Here is a 21630-nt window from a genome sequence, read left to right on the forward strand (position 1 = left end):
AGAGAGAGAGAGAGAGAGAGAGAGAGAGAGAGAGAGAGAGAGAGAGAGAGAGAGAGAGAAGCCATGGGAATGTGTCCCCCAGGAATCAGAATTTGGAGTCATGTAGAGGTGAGACTAACTGACGGATAACCAGCCATAAACCTTGCTACTTGCTTCTTAAGGGATAGGAGTTCAGATGAAGGAGGGAAATGGAGAACAGTGGGAGTGAGGAGGGCAAGAAGAAGGAGCTCCTGGAGAGTCGCTGTGCCTGAGAGGTTAGCGGAAGCACTGTTAGCCTAGTGAGGCAGACTACTCCAGAGCTCCCTGAACTGGACTTGAAGCAGCAAGGGGTGTGGCTCAGCTAGGTGCGTGGATGGGGTGAGGAGCTGCAGACCAGGCGGCTCCTGTAGGCCAGGTACTGTGACCATGAGAAAGGAACTTGGGGTGAGAATGTAAAAACTGAAGGAGTCGAATCTGCAGGGTTTTTTTTTCCCCTGTAATTTAACAAGAGCTCACCGGATGCTAGATTCGATTTATAGAGTAGAACAGAAAAGTGATTTTCATTTTATTTTATTAAGCACAGGGATGGTGGTATGGCTCATTGGTTAAAGAGACTTGCCTTCCCTTGGTTTCAAAGACTGGCGTGTGGTTAGCATGTATCAGGCCCTGGTGTAATGCCTACTACCTTGTCCCCCGACACACACAAAACATTTCACTTCTAGCCTGAAAAAAAGGAAGAATTATTAGGGTCTGAAGAAGAAAAATGCTCTCCTCCTTTCTCCTTCTGAGTTTTCTGAACCTTTTGTTTGTTTTTCTCTGTAACTTTGGAGCCTGTCCTGGCACTCACTCTGCAGACCAGGCTGGCCTCGAACGCACAGAGATCTGCCTGTCTCTGCTTCCCGAGTGCTGGCATTAAAGGTGTGCGCCACCACCAGCCGGCTACCAAGTTTTAAAATAGACATAAAAGTCTATGATCAAAATAACTTCCTAAGTAGTATAGATTTAGATCGGGACTCACGGGCAGCTCTGAAAGTAGACAATGGGTTTCTTCCTTCCCTCCAGCCTGGGTTGAGCTGACCCCATAGACAGTTCTAGAATTTTCCTAGCCCCACCAAGGGATAACTTTCTTACTATTTACCTGCTGAGAAACAGGAGCAGAAATGATGAGTGTAGCGTGTGGACAAAGAGAGACCAATGAGAAAATTCGAGGTAGTTCAGTGTCTCATCCTAACCATATAGAGCAGTGGTTCTCAACCTGTGGGTCGCAACCCCTTTGACGAACCTCTATCTCCAAAAATATTTGCATTACAATTCATAACAGTATCAAAATTACATCTATGAAGTGGCAATAAAAATAATTTTAACTTTGGGGGTCACCACAACATGCGGAACTGTGTTAAAGGGTTGCAGCCTTAGGAAGGTTGAACGCCATTGCTATGGAGAGTCAGACTGAAAGTGTTTTTCTCAGTACACACCTTTCTGCCTGTTGTTGGCTCTAAGCAGACCTCTTTCAGAACTATTCACTCTCGTGGCTCTGTGTCACTAGTGTTTATGATTCTGTCATCCACCGACTGGGTGTAGCTGGGTGGTGGTTCTCCACCAGAATCCCTCGTGTGCTCCCAATCCATTGCTGATTGGTTGGCATCTAAAACAAGATTAGGCTGGAAGTCTAAGATGACTGTGGTTTCTCTGTGTAGCCCTGGCTGTCCTGGAACTCTGTAGACCAGGCCGGCCTTGAACTCAGAGATCTGCCTGCCTCTGCCTCCCGAGTGCTGGGAATAAAAGCGTGCACCACCATGCCCAACTTTATGTATATTAATGAACATTTGAATATTTAAGTTAGTAGTTCTAATTATTTTACTATTATTTCTTTTTTTTTTTTTTTTTTGATTTTTCGAGACAGGGTTCTCCGTAGTTTTTGGTTCCTGTTCTGGCACTAGCTCTTGTAGACCAGGCTGGCCTAGAACTCACAGAGATCCGCCTGCCTCTGCCTCCCGAGTGCTGGGATTAAAGGCGTGCGCCACCACTGCCCAGCTTACTATTATTTCTTTCAATGAGAGTGAGAATTTCCAGAACTGTGTAGCTGTTAGATCCCAGGAGGAGTGGATCCCTTGTGTTCAAAAGGGAAGCAAAGCACCCGTGGATACTTTCATTTTTTTCTCTTTGTTTCTTTTTCTTTTGTTTTGTTTTATTCTGGCCTTTTTGGTGGCATAAAACAAAGTAAAACTTGAGGGCTAACACCCAAGGTGCCCTTTAACCTACATGTACACATCATGGCCTGCATGCTCCTGCATTCATATGACACACACATCATAGGACAAATACACTGCACACATCAAACACACACAGAAAATTTTGACACTACTGAGCATGTGGTATCTTCAGCAGTTTTCAGACTTGATCAATATTTTGATCTTAGAATCTTAAGAATACACTACTTCACGTAAATATGTAGTAAAGAAAATGGCCGAAGTAAGTTTAGAGCAACTTCAGAAATCGTTAGAAGTTCTGCCTTCCTCCCAAACTGAAATTTTTATAACAGTTTTTTATAAAGTCTTAGTCAGTAATTCATACATCAGTTTTTATAGTCAAATATTACATCACAATACAATCCAAAGGTACGCTAGTTTGAAAGTTACAGGCTGAGGAATGATAGCACAAAAATATTGAAAATTTTGTTCTCTCTAATTAAACCATCATTTCTATATGGGCAGAAATCTTCATAGGCACAGTTAACACAAACCCTGAAATTCATAGTCTCTGAGTTGCTGTGTTTCGGGAATTTTGGCTGGCATGCACAGTATGATAGTATGTATAGGATAAGAGCACATATTGTATGTTGTATGTTCAGAACCAAGGCTGCGATAGAGTCCCAGGATACAGCAGGGGATGGGGGCTCTGCAAAGCGATTCAGATTAATTAATTACAGACCAGATTTTGGATTAAATTCGGATTGTTGAGCTTTCGCAAACCCTTTATCGTTGCCAGACTTTTTAGGGTGCCCTCATTTAGTTCCAGGATCGTGACCCACAGTTTGAGAAGTATTGCAATAAGTCTAGGAGGGACTACGAATTTCCATCTTTTAGATTTTTTTTTCAGAAGTCTCACTCTGTACCCATGTTAACCTAGAGATCACTACGTAGCCTAGACTGGCCCTAAACTCCTATCCATCCTTCTGCCTCAGTATCACAAACACTAGGATTATAGGCATGAGCCAGCACACCTGGCTCTTTGTAGAGGAAACGGAGATGCACCATCCCATGCCATTCTGGACAGTGTTTTAGAAACCTTGGTTTTATAATCCCAGGATGGGCTTGGTGTATTAACATATCCATACTCCAGTCCTAGATGGCGTGAGTCATTCTTTTGACTTACAGGATCTTCCATTTCTCCAAGAATCTGCAGAAACCTCGGTTTATTTTGTTTTGATTTGGTTTTTTTATTTGTTTGTTTGCTTTGGTTTTTTGGTTTTTCAGGGCAGGATTTCCCTGTGTAGCCCTGGCTTGTCTTGGAACTCACTCTACAGACCAGGCTGACCTCGAACTCAGTCATCCACTTGCCTCTGCCTTCCAAGTGCTGGGATTTAAGGCGTGCGCCACGACCATCAGGCAAGACCTTCCTTTCTTGCCCTGCAGTCAATCGGATTGGTTTTGCCGTGTAACAAGAGTCCCACTGTTCGCACTGGTGGTTGTGCTCTGCTAAGGCCACGCACATGGTGACTTATGCACTTGGTCTCTCGCTCACTTGAGGCCTCTGAAAACCTAGCTTTATGAAGAGCCGCTGGACACTGAACCCACTGTGGCTCTTTGAATCCCATTAACGGGGAGTAGCAGTGATAGGAGTCAAGACTCACAATCCCTTCACTGTTTATACATCAGGTTGCCGTAGTAACTGTCCCTTCAACCAGATCAGTTTGGGGGTGGGGGGAGGAGGCACGATGAGCATTTAAGCTGAAAATAATATACACACAAAGAAACCTCTTGCATGCAAGCTGGTCACTCATATTGACAGCCTTGTATCCTGAACTGACTGTAACGACCATCCTGTCTAAGCAGCATCCAGATGCCCATAGACTGGAGTTCCTCTGGGCCCATGTTAGTGAAGATGAGCCCAGATGAGGACTGCTTTAGGTTCTATCCCATTACCTGTCTAACTCATTGAACAAGGGTTTCACCTAATGATGAACCGGCTGTTGGAGGCTCAGAAAAAGAGGTGTCGCATAGCTGGGTCTGAGTCCATACATGGGGTTTTTTCCTCTAGCTTATCTGGTTATGAGATGCCAGGCTATGTGTGTGGAGGAAATGGAAGCCATATGTTCAGGCATTGGCTGTAACTTCAGACTGTATTAACACTGTCAAATATTTCAGCTGATTTTGAAGCTTTGGAGTCTGTTAAGTATACTCTCTAAAAGCCAGATCTTTATTTTGTCTGTGGGACTTTAGAGAGAGAGAGAAAAGAAAAAAGAAAAAGCCTCAAGAATATCTGCGGTATATTTCAAATATGAAAGTACCCCCTGCCAAAGCAAACAGCCCGCTCCGTTGGGTCGTTGGAGCAGCCAACATATTTGTGATACTTAGTGTCACTGGATTCATTTCCAGCCAATGCCCTGAAATCACATGGCTGGTCACATCAAGGTTTAAATCATCCTGTGATGAATGTTAAAAATTGCCAGAGCTCTGAAAACTCCCAGCAGCCACTTCGACCCAACCTTCCATTTCAGAAAGGGAAACCCTGGCAGCTGAGAAGGCAAGCCCAGCAGGAATTGCATCCTGCAGTCAAACCAAATTAGTAAAATCTCCCCCGAGCGAGCGCCCCCCGTCCTCTCTCACCTTCAGGCATTGGCCCTGCCATTTCTCCCCACATGGCAGACCAGCAGTGTCCAACGTCTCCTCCCTCAGTCTGGGGACTCAGTACCCCCGCATTCAGGATTCCCAGCACTATGTCTTAGACTTGTAAAAGACTAAAGTTGGTTTTGGCTGAGGGAGAAGTGGGTCTGACACCCATTCAGTCACCACATTGGCTTCATGACATGTAGTGCTCCTTGAGTCTCAGTGGAGAGTTTGGATGCTGTCCTGGTAGCATGACTGTCAGTCTTAGACAATCTATTTGATTCACAGGACTATGAGAAAAAGGCTGGCGTGTTGCTCGTACAAGCACCGTATAAGCTCAGGTTTTGGATTGGCTAGGATGAGCCTTTTATTTCCCACTGCCCCTTGGTGGTCTTTATCTTGTGAACTACCTCTGGCTCTCCTGGCAATGGCGCTACTGGGAGTCCTAATCACTGTTATTGTAAATGAGACTTTTAGAATTGAACCCCAGGTTCCCAGAGCATACTTTCATCCCTTTGTTCCCACCCAGAAGCCTTTCCTTGGTGTTGCCACTTTGAGACCAGAGCCATGAAGGCACCAGTCCCCACCCCCACCCCGTGACCTTCATAACAGCTTTGTGAAAAGAGCAGAGCAAACATAATTTCATTTTCCTTGATTGTTTTTCAGTTTAAAAAAGAAATGATCTCAGGGCTGTCTAGCTCACTTGGGCAGGGCTGGCCTGGCTTGCACACTGGTTCAGTCCTCACCATGGTAATGCTATGCAAAACCACGCGTGGTGGTACATACCTGTGATCATGAGGTTGAGGCAGGAATATCAGTAGCTCAAAGTAATCTTCAGCTACATGGTGGGTTCAAGGCCAGCCTGGGCTACAGGAGACCCATCTCAAATAAAGTCCCAAAGACTTGTGAGACACCGTAGTTTGAGCCTCTTGCCCTCTTGAAGCCACACAGGGCTGCAGGAGCTTGTCCTTTCCCACACTGTGGAATCCATGGAGGGGGGGGCCATGACAAATTTGCCGAGATAATAAAGACATAAAAGCTGTGAAGGTTGCCCGGGCATGGTGGCTCACACCTTTGATCCTAGCACAAAAGCTATAAAGGTATCCCAGAGAAGGAGAAGCAGCTCGAACAAGTGGGAAAATGGATGGGTTCCTCTCTTAAATCAGTTCAAGACACCTGTGTCAGCTTGCTGTATCGCGATCGCTCAGCATGCCCCCAAAGTATGAGTAATAGGACAAAGAGGGGGCACATAGCACAGAAATGCTGAAACAGCGGTCTGCAGCCGAGCACTAAATGGAGGAACCATATTAAAGAGTCACAAGCCCCTGAGTCAAGTGGGTGTCACTGATGATGTTACCATCTCTAAATGCTGGAAATCTGGATCCCTGTGAGCTGTCAGCACTTGCTTCATCCGGGGTATGTTAGCCAAGACTCTGCTTGTCCTCCAACTCATTCCCCTTACCATGCACTGAATGTGCTTCTTGAGTATAGGAGAGGGACATGCAAGTCTCCTGCTTCTGCATAAGTAGCCTATTGCATTCCGGTAACTATTTGGGCATGTCAGAGTCAGCAAGCTACGCCTATGAATTTAGCGTCTCATCGACGGATCTGTAGTTCGATGATGACGTAAGTCATCAAGGCAGAGAAGTCCATCAGTTCTGTCCAGTGGCAGCCAACGCCCAGAAGTACTAGTAGCAGGAGATGGCTAATAATGATCCGTCTAGCAGATGCCCTTTGACTTGGTTGTTTTGATTTGGAATCACTTTTGTTCAGTGCGGGTATACAACTGTGTTTTGAATTCTGACCTTTCACCCGGCTAGCAGGATGAAGTGTAATATGTAATGATATTCTCTAGCAGTTCTAGGCAGTGACACTGGGGGACACCAGTGCCTGGGCAGACACAGCACAGGACAGTTGCTCAGCTGTGATGTATCATAGGTTCTGTTTGCCAAATGCATCTTCAGCTTACCATATGTTCAATTTTAATAATGGGTTCATCAGGATATAACCCCTGTCTTAAGTCAAAGAACATCTGCGCATTACTCTAACTTTATGTAAGCCGCCCACGGCTTCTAGCTGCCCCTCCCTTCCTTTCTTTATAGACAAAAGGAGGTAGCTTTCAGCCAAGCTTTCTAGCCTCTTTCCCCCAAGGTGTTCACTCCCTTATGCACTTTTGCCGCTCCCCCCTTAGGGCCCTGCCTCTTCCAGATGTCTCAGTTCTGTGGAGCCTCAGAGCCCGCTAGAACCATGTGAGGCTTCCAGGAACTTGAAAGGCTGTTTTAGGAAGTGAACAGAGAAACTTTGGGGAGGGGAGGGTTTCTGATTGAGGAAGGCCCCCAGCAGCCTTAGGGAGGGAAGGCCGGGTCTGCGATGATCACTGGAGCCCACTGAAGCGCTCATTGCTGGCAAGCCTCAGCGTGGAATGGGATGGCTTGCACACCGGTCCAATTTCTCTAAAAGCACTTTCGCAGAGTGTTCTGCCTCGTAGGTTAATGCACAAGACATGAGCTGTAAGTGGAAAGTTGGCAAAGCCCTTTGGAAATTGGCTGAAGGGCAGGAAACAAAGGATAGCTGTAAAGACAGCTAAAAGGCCGTTAATTGAGGAGTGCCTCGGGGGCTGGGGTTGCCACTGGCTTTGTATTATTTACATAAAAAATGTGTGGAAAATGGCTTCGGAAGGGATTTTCATGCTGGTTCATGGAACCGCCTCAGCGAGCTGAATTGGTGAGGATTCCAATCACTGATGGGATCGGAGAGCAGCATTTTCAAACAGGTTGGTAAGAACCCACGTGGTTCCATTGGCCAGGTTTTTCCCTTTGATGACCTGGGCTAATTTCAGACTGGAGGAATCAACCTGCCACTTCTTGGACCAGCAGAAAGCATTTTGAAGTCATTTGGGCGCCCCGTTCACAGGGCAGATCCTGAAACTGTATTATCTCCACACCTGGAAACATCTGTTTCAGGAAGGACTGAGCTGTAAATGGAAACCCCTCTTAAGTACAGATGTAAGACAGGGCCACCTGGCATTCTCTCCCTACCTTGTTACTTAGTATTTCCTGTCCAGTGGAGCTCAGATGAGCATAGTAGCTTATTGTAGGGTCACCCCAGTGGGAAGCTAGCCAGCTCCCATTTAAGATATCATGGGCTTAACATATGAGGTAGGACTTGGAGTTGGGAGCCCAGGGGTGACATTTACTGTCCTTCGCATTGTCTTGGGAAACTAATTGTGTCTGTCATCACAGAGTCTATAGAGTCCTTGATTTCCAGGCCCTGTTGGACTCCTGTGACCTTGCTACTCAAAGTGTGGTCCCAGAATTTGTATGTCTGACATCACCTGGAGAACTGTGGGTTCTCATGCCCTCCTTAAGAAGCAACGCGAGCTCTCAGGCTCCCTGGATGAGTGGTTTACACACTAACATTTGAGGAAACATGGCTCCAGCCACTCCCAGCAACCACAGAAAATAAAGCAAAGAGGGGTTGGTTGCCTCCCATGGAGGGAACACAGGCCATGAGTAGCTTGAGGAAGGATATCTGAAGATTCAAGTTCTTGGCCTCATGGACCCCCCCAACCCCACTTGCTCCGAAGGCTCAGTGCTTTCTTCCTGATGTCAGCTCAGCCCTAAGTGAGCATGCATTTGAGGAAAAAGAAATATAAAAGCTGGTAGAGTATGCTGCCGAGTGTTCCCTGGGGATGGCATCAGGTGCCAGCCATCAGCTAATAGTTACTATCCAATCCGCAGGCCACAGAGGCCCGGACCTGTGGCTGCTTCTCATTTGAACTCCTTTACCAGGGTCAATCATTCTTTTAGTTTCGGGCACCCCACCAGGCTGTCTGCTAACCCACAAAACCAACGCCTAAAGGATGTCACTGGCCTAGACAAACCATTCTAGAACAGAGGCTGGATTTGAGCCATCTGGTCGACCTCTTAGAATCCCATTACCTATACCTGAGATGGCCAATGCCACCAGTGTGAAGGGACACGCAAGCAACAGCCATGCCATATTTTCTTTTTCTCTTCCCACCCCTACCCCGGTGCTTTCTCCAGGCATGCAGGATAAAGGAATTGAGAGAGAGGAAGTTGGTGAATCATTAAATTGATGTTTGTCCTCAGCCCATGAAGTACTGTAAGCAGGGAGGCTCTGCAGAATCAGGAAGGAATGACTATGAAACTCCCAGACTCCCCTGTGCTCCTCCCTGCCCCCACCATCCCTGTCCGAGTAGGGTTAGCATAGAGTTGTGCTCTCGGCCTCACCCTAGTGAGACTCGCTTCTGAATTCTTTCTAGTTTCCCAGGGATGTCCCGTCCTTTGTAAAGCGTTTCTTAGGCCAGTGTTGAAATACCACTAGCACTAAAGGCCTGAGATGAGAGAAGGTATAAAACTCGTCCGGCATCATGCTTTGGAAATACAGCTTGAGCTTCCGCCTTTTCTAACTTGTCAACCCCAAGTGTAATACCATAACCTTGTCCTTACCCGGGGGCGGGGGGGGGGTGTGACCCTTTGTGCCTTAGAAGATATGATTTCAAATAAGATACGCATTAAACAAAGTATGTCTCCTTAGTCCTTAGTAAATACATATGGAGTCATTTCTTAAAACCCCAAATGGACTACATCTCCCTTACAGACTGTTTCTTCAAATGGAAGAATCTATTTTTTTTCACTTTGTATTCATAGCAATTGGGAAAGGATGGCTTTTAATATATGCAGAAGAAGCCGACCAGGCTAGCTCATCATGGCTCACACAAGGTCCATGTGTGTGTCATCTCAAGTGTTACCTTTTCTACTTGTGTATTTCCTGTTAATTATCAAGCCCTTTCCAGGCCCCATTCCCAGTTGTGACTAGGCCCAAGTGTCTGTGAACAAGTCCCAGAAAGAGGCTGTCCACTCCACAAGGCTCCCTAAGGGAGCGCATCTATGAAAAACAGTAAGGCAGACAGACAAAAGCCAGGAATCAGAAGCCGTTGGTTAGAAACAAAAGCAAGAACAAAGCAGCACCCACGCACCCCTTCTCACCACTTCTCACCTTGCAGTCTCCTCGTTCTTTTCAGGTTAGAGTCTACGATCTCTCCAGATACGAGCACGGAGCAGACGACGTGCTGATCTTGGCTACGGACGGACTCTGGGATGTCTTATCCAATGAAGAAGTAGCGGAAGCAGTCACTCAGTTTCTTCCTAACTGTGACCCGGATGACCCTCACAGGTGGGTACGTTGTAAGCACTGTGTGGTCTCACGGAGTCTCCTGCGGGAACGGCTCAGGAACCAAATGCAGGGGGACTGCGCGTCTCTTAGAGGTACTCCGGTGACAGAAAACCCGCCTTAAGCTGACCCCGAATACAGATGGCAGAGAACTCAATTTATTCAAGTTTTCCAGGGGACTGAGGACGGGCTGTTTGTAGAATGCTTGCTTACCATTGCTTACCCACGAGACCTGGGTGCAGTCGATAGCACATCATAAACGGCTTGGTGGTGCATGCCTGTAGTCCTAGCACTTAGGGTGTGGAAGAAGTTCAGGGTCATGAGCTAAGAAAGGGGTTTGAAGCCAACCTAGGCTACATGAAACCCTATTAAAAAAAAAAAAAAGAGCAACATTTCTTTTTCGCTTTTTTTCTTTGTGAGAAGCAAGAGGGATTGAGACAGGTCCCAGTATGTAATGCTGGCATGCCTAGAACTCACCGTATAATGGACCAAGGTATCCTCACCCTTGGAAGGAGCCCCTGCCCCTTCCTCTATAGTGCCTGCAACCTGAGCCCCCACACCTGCCTCCTTTCTCACATTCTTACTGCAGGTTGATTGGGTTTTGATCCTGCTGGTAAGAATGGTGGCAGGTCCTTTCATGTATTGATCATCCCTTAGGAAATTGTTTTCTTTTGAGAAGTTCAGAGAAAGGAGAAGGTGGTTACAGTGGAGGTTTCCTTTGTGGTATTTATGACGCTAGGGTAAATACCGCAGCAGCCCTGAAGACTCAAAACCCTAGAAGAAAACACCTCTAGAAGAAAGGCAGCCTCAGCTATAACACCGAGAAATGATTCATTGGGAGTAAAAGCCAGTAGCACAACAGACCGTAAAGCTGAAAATATTCCCTTACTGAACTGGTTAGCAAAAAATATAAATAAATATCTTAGCTTGCATCAGAACGTTTTAAGAGCTCTGAAAACATGCTCAAGGATGAGCTAGGGATGGTGGCATGTACCTTTTAATCCCAGCACTCTGGAGGGAGAGACAGGTGAATATCTGAATTGGAGGTCTTCCTGGTCTACAGAATGAGTTCCAGTTCAACCAGGACGACATAGAGAAACCCTATCTCCACAAACCAAAATCTAAAAGGAAAGAAAATATGATTAAGGAGAAGAGACTAGAAAAAAATTACTCTGCAGATTTTAAAAATAAGTAAATGGGGAGCTAGATGGGTGGTTGAGCGGTTAAGAGAACTTGCTGCTCTTGCAGAGGACCCAGGTTCAGGTCCCAGCACCCACATGGCAGCTCACAACTGGCTGTAACTCCAGCTCCAAGGAGTCCATCATCCTCTTCCGGCTTCCACAGGCACCAAGCACATGCAAGGTGTGCATACATACATCCAGGCAAAGCACTGATAACATGCAATTTAAAAAAATACATATTTGAAATATATAAATGGAACTTCTAGATATTAAAGATATATAAAATAGAAAGTAAAAGTTCAGTGACCAGGCTAAAGACAGTTGAAGAGAACACAGGCGAGATAGAAAACTGGACTGAATGGGTTACCTCTCATACAGCTCGAAATACAAGGAGAAAAGAAACAGTGAGACACTGAACAACTAGAAAGGTAACCTCAGATGCTCTGTATGTTTCCAAAAGGAGATAACATAGAAGATGGGGGAAGGGGAATTACAGAATTCTTGAACAACGCCTAACCTGAGAGCCAGAAAACCCAACAATTCTCATACAAAACAAATTTTAAAAAGGAAATTGTAAGTAGCTACTTACGTTCATTACTTATTGAAAAGAATGTATTTACTTTCATGTTTTGCTTCCTTTGTCTGTGTACCACAAGTGTGCAGTGCTCTCATAGGCCAGTAGAGGGCGTCTGGTCCCCTGGAACTAAAGATACAAGTGGTTGTGAGCCAACATGTGGGTGCTAGGAATTGAACTCGGGTCCCCTGAAGGGCAACAAATGCTCCTGGCCCCTGGGCCATCTCTCCAGCCCTAAATAAGTACTTCTTAAGAAGCTGACGACCCATAGGTGCAAGCACCTCAGAGATACTAGAAAATAGATGTACACAGACTTACCACTTACAACAGTCTCTTAGAACAATAGAAGAGTCGAGAAATCCTCTATCGCTTCAGTTGGCTGAGCGAAAGGCTGTGAATCCAGAAAACTATCAATAAAGGAAATGAATTAAAGAAATTTTCATAACAAAGACTAAGAAATTTTATTGCCAACCAATCTCTGAGGAAAATTTTGAAGGGAAAGGTCCCAGCCGAAAGACCAAAGAAACCAAGTGGATTGTTAAACCAAAGTATGAGCAAGTACGTGGATGGGCACAGACACACATTCTCTGTATGAAACACCGAGACAGCTAAAGTTGTTAGAACTAATTTGCTGGGTTAAAATTGTACGTAGCTGAGGTGTCACCAACCTCACCTAAAATCCTAACACTGGACATTGGAGACAGAAGAGTCACAAGTTCAAGGACAGCCTGAGGTAGGTAGCGATCCCATCTCATAAACACACTCACCACCAGCAAAACAGCATGATAATTGGAAGGACAGTCATCAGCTTAAATAGGCTATGTTTTGTTTTGTTTTGTTTTTTTCTGTTTGGGAACATGTTGAACATATTTAACTTGTAAACTTTAAATAAATGTAAATAGTTAGGGAAACTAAAATAACAGTGTCATGGCTCGGTTGATAGTGGAAAGAACCCCACGTGGAATTGAGCCATATTTCTGAACATCTTATCAATCAAGGAGAAAAATTATTATGCAAAACTATAAATAACCTGGGTCTTGGAAATAATGCTGCATATGGAAAGTATAAAGGCTGAATCTTGGCCTTTTTTCCCCTGCTTTTCGAGCTAAGCATAGATCAAGGCTCCACGCACCTCTGACATACCAGAAGTGACTGCCTTCCCTCCATGTCATGGATACCTCCATCTGGAGCTTCCCCTGTGTCCTAAGAATCCTCAGCCACAACCTGCTGACATTTTGACCGGGGGGGGGGGTGGGAGGACAAACAATAAAGACTGAAAGAAACCTGTAACCTCAGAGAGCAAGACATGTCTTAATGTTTTCAGCCTATTCGCTCCGTATAAACTTACACAAAAGAATCTATGTAGCTCCCAGGCTCTGCGAAGCTGTCTGTCTGCCCATATTCTTCCTGTGTATATGCCACATACTTCCACATGTACGAAAGAATCCATGTAGCCCCCAAACTCTATAAAACTGTCTGTCTGTCCATGTTCCCCCTGTGTGTATACCTCACACTTCCAATTCCAAGTCCATGCTGCTTACATCCGTGACAGCATCCAGTGCCAGGAGTGAAAGCACAGAATAAATCTCCAAGGGAGTCATAGAAGGAAAGACAAAGACCAGAAGGACAACACGTATACCAGATCCTTGAAACATCTAACCCATTAGAGGAACACAAAACTACGATGGAATTTCTCTTGCCACTCACAGAATGGATGAAAGGCAGTCACAGACGTAGAATTGCTGTGTGCTTCCACTCAGGGATGGAATTCCTCCCCTAAGAGGTCCTGGAAGAGGGAGGAACGGGAGTTGTTGAGTAATGACTTACAGTTGGGAAAGAGGACAAAGCACGAGAGATCAATCGATGCTGGTGATAACCTCACCATGATACAAGTGCCCTTAATACCACAGAAAAGCACTTTAGATATAAACTTTATAAGGTACATACAGTAAAGCTGATGTTATATATTTATCATAATCAAATTAAAATCTAATAATAAGATCAATTCTAAAAGGCAATGAAAATGAACAAAGTTCATAAATTTTCTGGGACATTGATAAAAATGGAATTCAAATAATAGTAGCTCCAAATAGTTATAACTCACATGCAGCAATAAGCAAAACATAAGAGGCAATCCAACATTAGATCAATATAAAGATATCATTTCAGCCAATATTGAATCTATATAGCACCTTATAATAAAAAATATCATGGAGTTTTGAGGACTGGAGTTACAATGAAGAAGAACATTGGCTGCTCTTCCAGAGGCCTTTGGATCAGTTCCCAGCACCCACATGATAGCTCCAGACTGTAACTCCAGTTTCAGGGATCCTGACACCCTCACACAGACACACATGCAAGCTAAACACCAATGCGCATAAAATATTTTTTTTAATTTTTTAAAGTCATGTCAGAAATATTCACAATTTTTTTAACTTTATTTATTTGTATTTATCATAAGAGTGTTTACCTGCATATATGTATGTGCGTGCAGTACCTACGGGGGTCAGAAAAGGTCATCAGATCACCTGGAACTCAGGTTACAACAGGTCGTGAGCTGCCCCATGAGTGCTGGGAATCCAACTCCAGTCTCTGCGTGAGCAGCAGCTGCTCATAACCACTGAGCCATCTCTAGCACAGTGGCCAGTGGATTGGCACAGACTCTGACAAGCTGATTCAAGGCAAGTGTAGAAAAACAAAACTGGAGTCCTATTTTAACATTTTATTTAGGCTGTACAAAGTCCTGCCCTGCTTGATAGTAAGATAAAACTAAGTCTAATTAACACAATAGGAAAAGTTAAAATTTCCCCTTATCTGAAAAAAAAATCAATCAATAAATGAGCTAATAGTAAGCCTAGGTAGAGTGGGACATCTAAAAAGCAAAAAAAAAAAAAAAAAAGCTTTTAGTAAACAGCATAGGAGATCATTCTATGGCCTTGGAGTTGGGAAGAATTTCTTGCAAAACACAAGTGGGTTTCTGTTTGGTTTTGTTAAGACCAATAAGGGTCCGGAGAGATGGTTCAGCACTTAGGAGCACCTGCTGCTTCCAGAAGACCCGGGTTCAGTTCCAAACATCTACATCGGCGGTTCAACCTGTAACTCCAGCTCCAGGGAAATCCAGTGCCCTCTCTTGCCCTCAGGCTCTTCTGTCCTCCGAGGGCATGTGTGCACAATTGTGCACATACCTAAATGTAAAATAAATGAGTCCATTTTAAGGTCAGTGTCACTACTTTCACAATCACAAACTTTTTTTCTTCAAAAGACAGAAGTAGCCAAATGGTAAGTTGTGAGCCAAGGGAAGATGTATGTACCTTGTTCAACCTAAGAGGGATTTTTATCCATTCTGTATGCAGGACTCTCATAGACCAATAAAACACTCAAGCTGGGGGTATAGTTCCATTGGTAGAATGCTTGCCTGGCACAAATGAAGCCTGAGTTCAGTCTAAAGAACAGCATGGTGTGTTGGTGTACACCTGTCATCCCTGCCCTGTGGGAATAGATGCAGGAGGATGCTTGTTGTGGAATATTATTTTAACTAGGCAAAGATGTGCTACGCTTGTTTATGCTGTGGAATTTAACTTTAACTATGTAAAGGTGCATTGCTTTTGTTTGTGCTGCGTTTGTGTGTTTAATGATGTAAGGATGGGCTGCATCTGTTCTGCCTTGCCTGCCTAAGGCACCTGATTGGCCTAGTATAGAGCTGAACCGCCAATAGCTGGGCAGATAAAGGATAGGCGGGGCAGGCAGGTAGGAGAACTCTATGCTGGGGGAGAAAGCAAGAGAAGAGAATGAGGAGAGCCGTGGGGGTGGGAGGAAACATGCCCAAGGCAAGAAGCCAGGCAGCTACCTGACTGAGAAGCAATGAAAGTTAGATAGTCAGAAAGAAAACTGAAAAGCCCCAAGGAGAAAAGGTAGATAAAGAGAAACAGGTTAAGTCAAAAGAGCTAGCCTAAGCTAAGCTAAACTAAGCTAGGCCGAGCATTCAAAACTAATAACATGTCTCAGTGTCCTGATTTGGGAGCTGGTTGGTGGGACGTTTTTCCTCCTAGAATTGGTTGGTACAGTTGTGCTCGGGTGCAGAGGTGGTGCTGGGCTTAGCTAACAGTTCTTCCCTTGGCTCCCCCTTTGTTCTTCCTCGTCTGCGGTTCTAGTTTTCATTCATGGTCTGTCCCCTACTTGCTAGCATGGCAGTCTTCCCTGCTCCGTAAAGCCAGCTACAAGTTAGGACTTATGGGGCCCTCGGCGCTTTTCACATTTCCCCCGGCTCTTGTTTTATTTACTAGCCCATCTGTCTCCATGGCAACAAATCTGCCCACCGTGGAGTTAAAACCTACAGATGGTACGTGTGTGCCCAGTCAGAGTGGGCGTCTAGGTATAGAAGAGCTTGCAGAGACAGCAATTTATAAAAATAAAAAAAAATGTTTTGATTTGGTTTGGTTCTTGATTTTATTTTTGGTTGTTTAGTTTGACTCTCAAGAATGGCAAGGCAAAGCCTGGCAGGGGGGTGGAGGGCAGGGGTGGTGGGTGAGTGGGTGAAGCTGAATTTTCAAGAAGAGCATGGCTAGAAGAGTTAGGGGTAGCTAGTTAGAATGTGGCCTCAGCACCCCATAGCCCAGGCATGGCAGGGGCTCCACCTTCTGCCCTAACACTCTAGGGTAGTAATCAGGAAGATTGGTAGCTCAAGGTCATCCATGCAAGTTTGAGGCCAGCCTGAGCTACCAAATAAGAAAAAATAAGAAACTGGTTCATTTTTAACAGACTGTAGGAGGCAAATGTCTAAAACTTTTCTACGTTATAGGATATCTCCCATAGAGAGTCATTCACTTGGCCAGTACTCCAAAAGGCTTGTTCTGAGGGCCAAGGTTGGTTATAATACTGGGAAAGAATCTGAGGTAAAACAGACTCCTCTCCTGCCCTCTCACAGTCTGAAGTGAGAGATTACAGAAGCTTCCAGAACTTGCCATTTGAGTAACTAAAAAGAGAAGTTAGCCTGGAACAATGGATGTTTAAAATCTGAAGAATGAGGCAGGCAGCAGAGTGGTGAGGTTGGAGATGGGGCACGGGACCCCGGCACTCCGGTGTGGCTGGTTGTGCAAGCCTGGGAGTGTCATCAGACAAGGTGTGAGAACAACCCGTGTCACGACCACCCTGTCCCGCAAGGATGACGCGACCACCGGAGCTCTTCTCACTGCAGTTTTATTCCAGGGCTTTTTACACTTCCCTCTCTCTTCCCCTCTCTCCTTCTCCTCTCTCTTTCTCCGTCCTCTCTCCTCTCTTTCCCTCTCTCTCTTTTTGACCTCTCTCCCTCTCTCCTCTCTCCTTTCCTCTCCCAGCCCTTAAGTAGGCACGGGCTGCCAACCCCGAACTGCCAGGTGGGCACTGCCCATAGGTTCACGCATATGCAGGCAGCTGATGATCATTGTGTGATCATAGCATAGGTCAGGCCTTAGCCATCTCAGGAGTTGATTATACATCTCCATCAGGTGTGACACCATGCAGCTCGCTACAAACCGGATCATCTCCGGGCTTTCTGAATTACACACATGCTTTGTAAGAAAGGGGAGCCTGTGGTAATGAAACAGAACTTGTGTGATTTGTTCATTATGAAGACGACCAGGAAACATCGCTGAGTAACAGCGTTTGGATTGCTTCATGCACCTTGTGTGTGCCCTAGTAATGGAAGCCATACTGGGAGATCAAGTAGACTTTATTTGTTTCAAGCTCTGGAATTAGGTGAAGCAGCGTTCTCCTCTCTTTCATGTGTGTGGCGTTATGCTACATGAGCTTTATAATGTGGCAGGAGGGCCCCAGCCTTAGCCTGTCTCCCTGAGAGGCTCATGAACTCTGAATGCCCTGGCACTCTCTCTGCTGGGAGCTGTAGAAGCTGTAAAATGGAAATTCAAGTGGAAGATGCCCTAAAAAGTCTTAGCCCGGCCGTAACTCTGAGATGAGGAGAAGCCCGCAGTTCCAGAGGCCCTACTATTCACTTTTCCGTTCCTTTCTCTGTGAATGTGGCTCAGGACCCCAGGTTTGCTTATGGAATCCTGATGTGGGGGGAAGCAGATAGGGACTGTGCCCAAGCCTGAGGGGGGCCGACCCTCAGGTCAGATGGCCCCTGCCTATTGTTTGACTGAAAATGACAAAGGAATAATGCACCCCTAGTGTGGGAAACCCGGAGGACCAGAGAGGAAGCAACCCAAGGAAAAAGAACATGTTTTTGAGTCTCATACTCTCTGTAGACCTGTCCCGCCCTGAGACATGAACCAGGTTTCCCTAGTGATATCTGGAAAGGAAGCCAAGAGAAAGAAGCAGAGCCCAGGTTGACTAGGCAGGAGTTTTGGGGGTTCTTGTTTATGCTGTGTGTGGTTTTTCTCTCTTTCATTTTTCTTTTGCTTCCTGATGACGGCAGCTATCAACAAACGCCCAGCGTTATCTTCCCTTGATGAAGTCCTCCCCCAAAAGAGGAATATAAACTCGCACTGTCTCCCTCACTTTGTGATTAACGTAAAGACCAGTTAACATACTCCTGACCTTCACACCTTCCTCTCCGGCATGGCGGGGAGGTTACACAGCGGCCCAGTGATCTGATAAACCCCAGCTTTTCTTCTCTTTGAAATGTCTCCACAAAAGAACCAGAAAATTCAAAGGCAGCTTTATAGAGGACCCAGAATGTGAGTGCCATATGCTTTGGTCTTTCTTTCATTTTATTGGTGTTTGTCCTGAAGTCCTGTGGAGCCGGCAGCTCTTTGACTCTTCTATGGGGTCACATAGGAAGCTCCTCAGGTGAATATTCTAGAGAGAGGTTGTTGAAGTTCACAGGGGTTGGGCTACACCAAACCCTTGTTCCCCTAACTCTAGCCAGACTCAAGTCATGTGACTCAGAGACACCTCTGAGGTAAAACAGGAGGACTGACCGTCATCCCCTCTGCGAAGCTAGAGGTTCACTGGTGAGTCTCCCAGGGGAAATTATTCAAAGTGGGAGCAACTGTCTGAACTATCTGTGATTAATGTTTTGTCAGAGGGGAATAAATTGTTACTATTACTGAAAGGGAGTTGGGCGGGCAAAGGCAAGAAAAATGAGAACAGATGTGAAAACAGGTCCTGGACTCACGCTTCGAGTGCTGAAGCAGATCTTCACAGGGCTTTGCCAGCCCGTTATTTCCCAGAACCCCTCTATAGAAGCCTTAGATTTTCTCTCTTACCTCCTAATAGCTCCCTGTTGCCCCTGCCGTGCCACAAGGAGATATGTGTGCTCTCTGCAGATATAAGCCCCAGCACACGCTAAGTACATAGAGCTGCCTGCCCAGCCCTGTCAAGAGTCTGAAGGAGTCGTAAAATACCAACGTACCAAAATCCCTCTCCCTCAAGCATGAGACTTGTTACTGGTAAGGGTGTTCTTCCCTTCTGCCCTCTCATTAGCCCTGGGCTTTGAGAAGGAATGGGGAGGAGAAAGGTCAAACACCCCACTGACAGCCCACAGCCTTAATGGCCGTATTAAATGCCAGTTTGTATTACCCCGGTAATAATCTAATTTATTTTGGCAAAAGACAAAACCTCTCTCTCTCTCTCTCTCTCTCTCTCTCTCTCTCTCTCTCTCTCTCTCTCTCTTTTTCTGAATTCTTTCTGTAACTTAGTTGAACTAAGTTCCTCAGCAACACCATATGCTTTCCAGAAACTATGCCTCAAATGCAAAAAGGAAGGACACCCCATACTTCCTCCTCCCACAACTTATCGCTTGCATGTTTTAGGGACAAATTCCTGAGTGTTTGATCTGGTGTTTGGAGACTAGATCAAAATCTGCTCTCTGTCCCTTGTGCGCTGTTTAGCATATTCAGATCCGTGGGAACCTGGAAGTTAGCCTGAGCCCCTGGCTGCAGCAGTCACTCCTCTGCTGTTGCCTGGGCTGGCAGAGGGAGCTGTGTGAACTCTCAGCTATGCATCGGAAACTTCCAAAGAGCTGGCCTGGGAGGACGGTGAAGGAGTTGGGTTATTATTGCTCCTTGTATTGAAATGCTGCTGTTTGGGAACTGGACTAAAATAAACATTTACCACTGAAGAAACCAAGGAGCCCAGCCACTGCCAGGGCACTGAGAAGCAGACAAAACCTGGCAGTGGGTAGCAGGGGGCAGGGGATCCTCGCTCTTCCCACGGGGTGGGGCGTTCTCTCCAGCCTGATGCCTTGTTTTAGTGTCTCAGGTTCTTGGCCTAAACTAGTGTCAGAAAACCATGAGTAGCTAGCTTCATGGGCTTCATCTTGGTTTTGAGGGGTGACCCAGCTCCCATGGGTTCACCTAATATATGTGTCTCCTCTCAAAACAAATTACTACTTTCTGAGCACAACAAAGGCCCCTCTACTCATCACCACAAACCCCTGCCAGTGTCCCAAAGCTGAGGAGTTTTCTCCCTCTTAAATCTCAGAGACCTGCTCAGAATGCCAAGAGGGCCCCTCCTCCCTTCCCATTACATTGTATTGTTGAGGGGGTGTGGGCCAGCAGATGGAGGTTGCCTTTTATATGCAAATATTTGGACCCCTCTTACCCACCTACCCTCCCTCTTAGAGGACCCTTTCTGCTCGGTCCAAATGATTAGCGGTTCCCACCCAGCCATAGCTGCTAATGGCTGTAAGGACAGCTTGAGGCCTGAAGTTGACTTATTTTTGACAGTCCCATGCTGATGCCAATGTGACCTCGTGGGAAACAGCCTCTGTAAGAGGTAAATGATTTAAGGCAAAAGCTTGTGGGAAGGAGACAGCATTTGAAGTCTCGTGAGGGAAGGGACAGTTCACACTTCATGATCTCTGGCCATGTGCCGGCCGCCATATTGGATGCTTAAACGGCAGAAAATCTTTTCTCTGCAGAAGCCTTGAGACGTACAGTTTGACTACTCCAGACTTACAGGCGAGGAAAAGAGGGTACCTAGAAGCTAAGAAACTTTTCCAGAGCCATCCATTTGGGTGGTGTGAAAGCAAAGATGAAATCCTAGTGGTCTATAACCACTGAACCTCTTGTATGGATCACTGAATAGGTGACTGAATTGCAAAACAGCAGAGTTTATTGCGCCCCCCTCGGTGGTTACAGAAGAGCTTCAGCTTTCCCATGTTGTAGCCTTGTGTTTTCTCTACTGTCCCTGCTGTCCCCCCCTCCCCACTTCCCCAGCTTCCTCCACCCCTCCATTCCCACCCCCCATCCCCGCTTCCCATTTCTGCCCTGTGAATTTTCCAAACTCCAGTTTTTCCATGACGGTCTTTTTCTTTTTTTTTCTGCAGAACTTTGTTGATCAATATTGAAAGCTTAGGACAGGGAAGAAAAAAACAATCTTAAAATTCAAAACTCATCTCCTAGGGAGATCCTTGGCCTTGGAGAGAGTGAGCATTTCCAATGACCCTAGCTCCCTGGTCCTGCCTGGGCAAGCATTTGTGAGGAAGGTACTGGGCAGCTATAGCTGTTCCTCATCCAGCTTCCAGAATTGCCAGCCGCCTCAACCAGCCAGGTCCCCGGCACCCACAATTCACCTCCTGTCCTGCCCTCAGCTGCTCCCTGTCCTTCGCATGTTTGTTTCATGTCCAGGACATGTCCCTCAGTCTGTGGCACGTATATGTCCTTGTGTTCAATGTGAATTCTTAGTGTCCTCCTGCTTCGTGGCCACAAGAAGCGTCTTCTTTCATTGTCGCCAGCCTGGGCATCTCTGGGAAGGTAGAGCTTGGAAAACAAACCAGGAGCGAAGGTAGCTGGGGGGGGGAGGATTTCTTTGTATGCTAGTCTTGATGAAAAGCAGCCTTGGACTGGTTCCATGCTCGGAACAAATTGACTTTTGAATGTGGGGGATAATGCGGTGTCCACCAGCTTGGCCTGCTCTAGCAACTGCAAAAAAA

The 21630-nt window shown here is 45.9% G+C and overlaps 1 protein-coding gene across 1 annotated transcript in view; it reads left to right on the forward strand.

Annotated features, from left to right (window-relative positions):
* Ppm1h (protein phosphatase, Mg2+/Mn2+ dependent 1H) overlaps window positions 1-21630 on the forward strand; it is a 268610-nt gene that overhangs the window by 239476 nt on the left and 7504 nt on the right. The window contains exon 9 of the mRNA XM_026784469.1: window positions 9856-10007. Coding sequence (XP_026640270.1) covers window positions 9856-10007 — 152 coding nt within the window. The remainder of the gene's footprint in view (window positions 1-9855; window positions 10008-21630) is intronic.

This window comes from Microtus ochrogaster, chromosome 24 (genome assembly GCF_000317375.1).
Source record: "Microtus ochrogaster isolate Prairie Vole_2 chromosome 24, MicOch1.0, whole genome shotgun sequence".
NCBI classification, from domain to species: Eukaryota; Metazoa; Chordata; class Mammalia; order Rodentia; family Cricetidae; genus Microtus; species Microtus ochrogaster.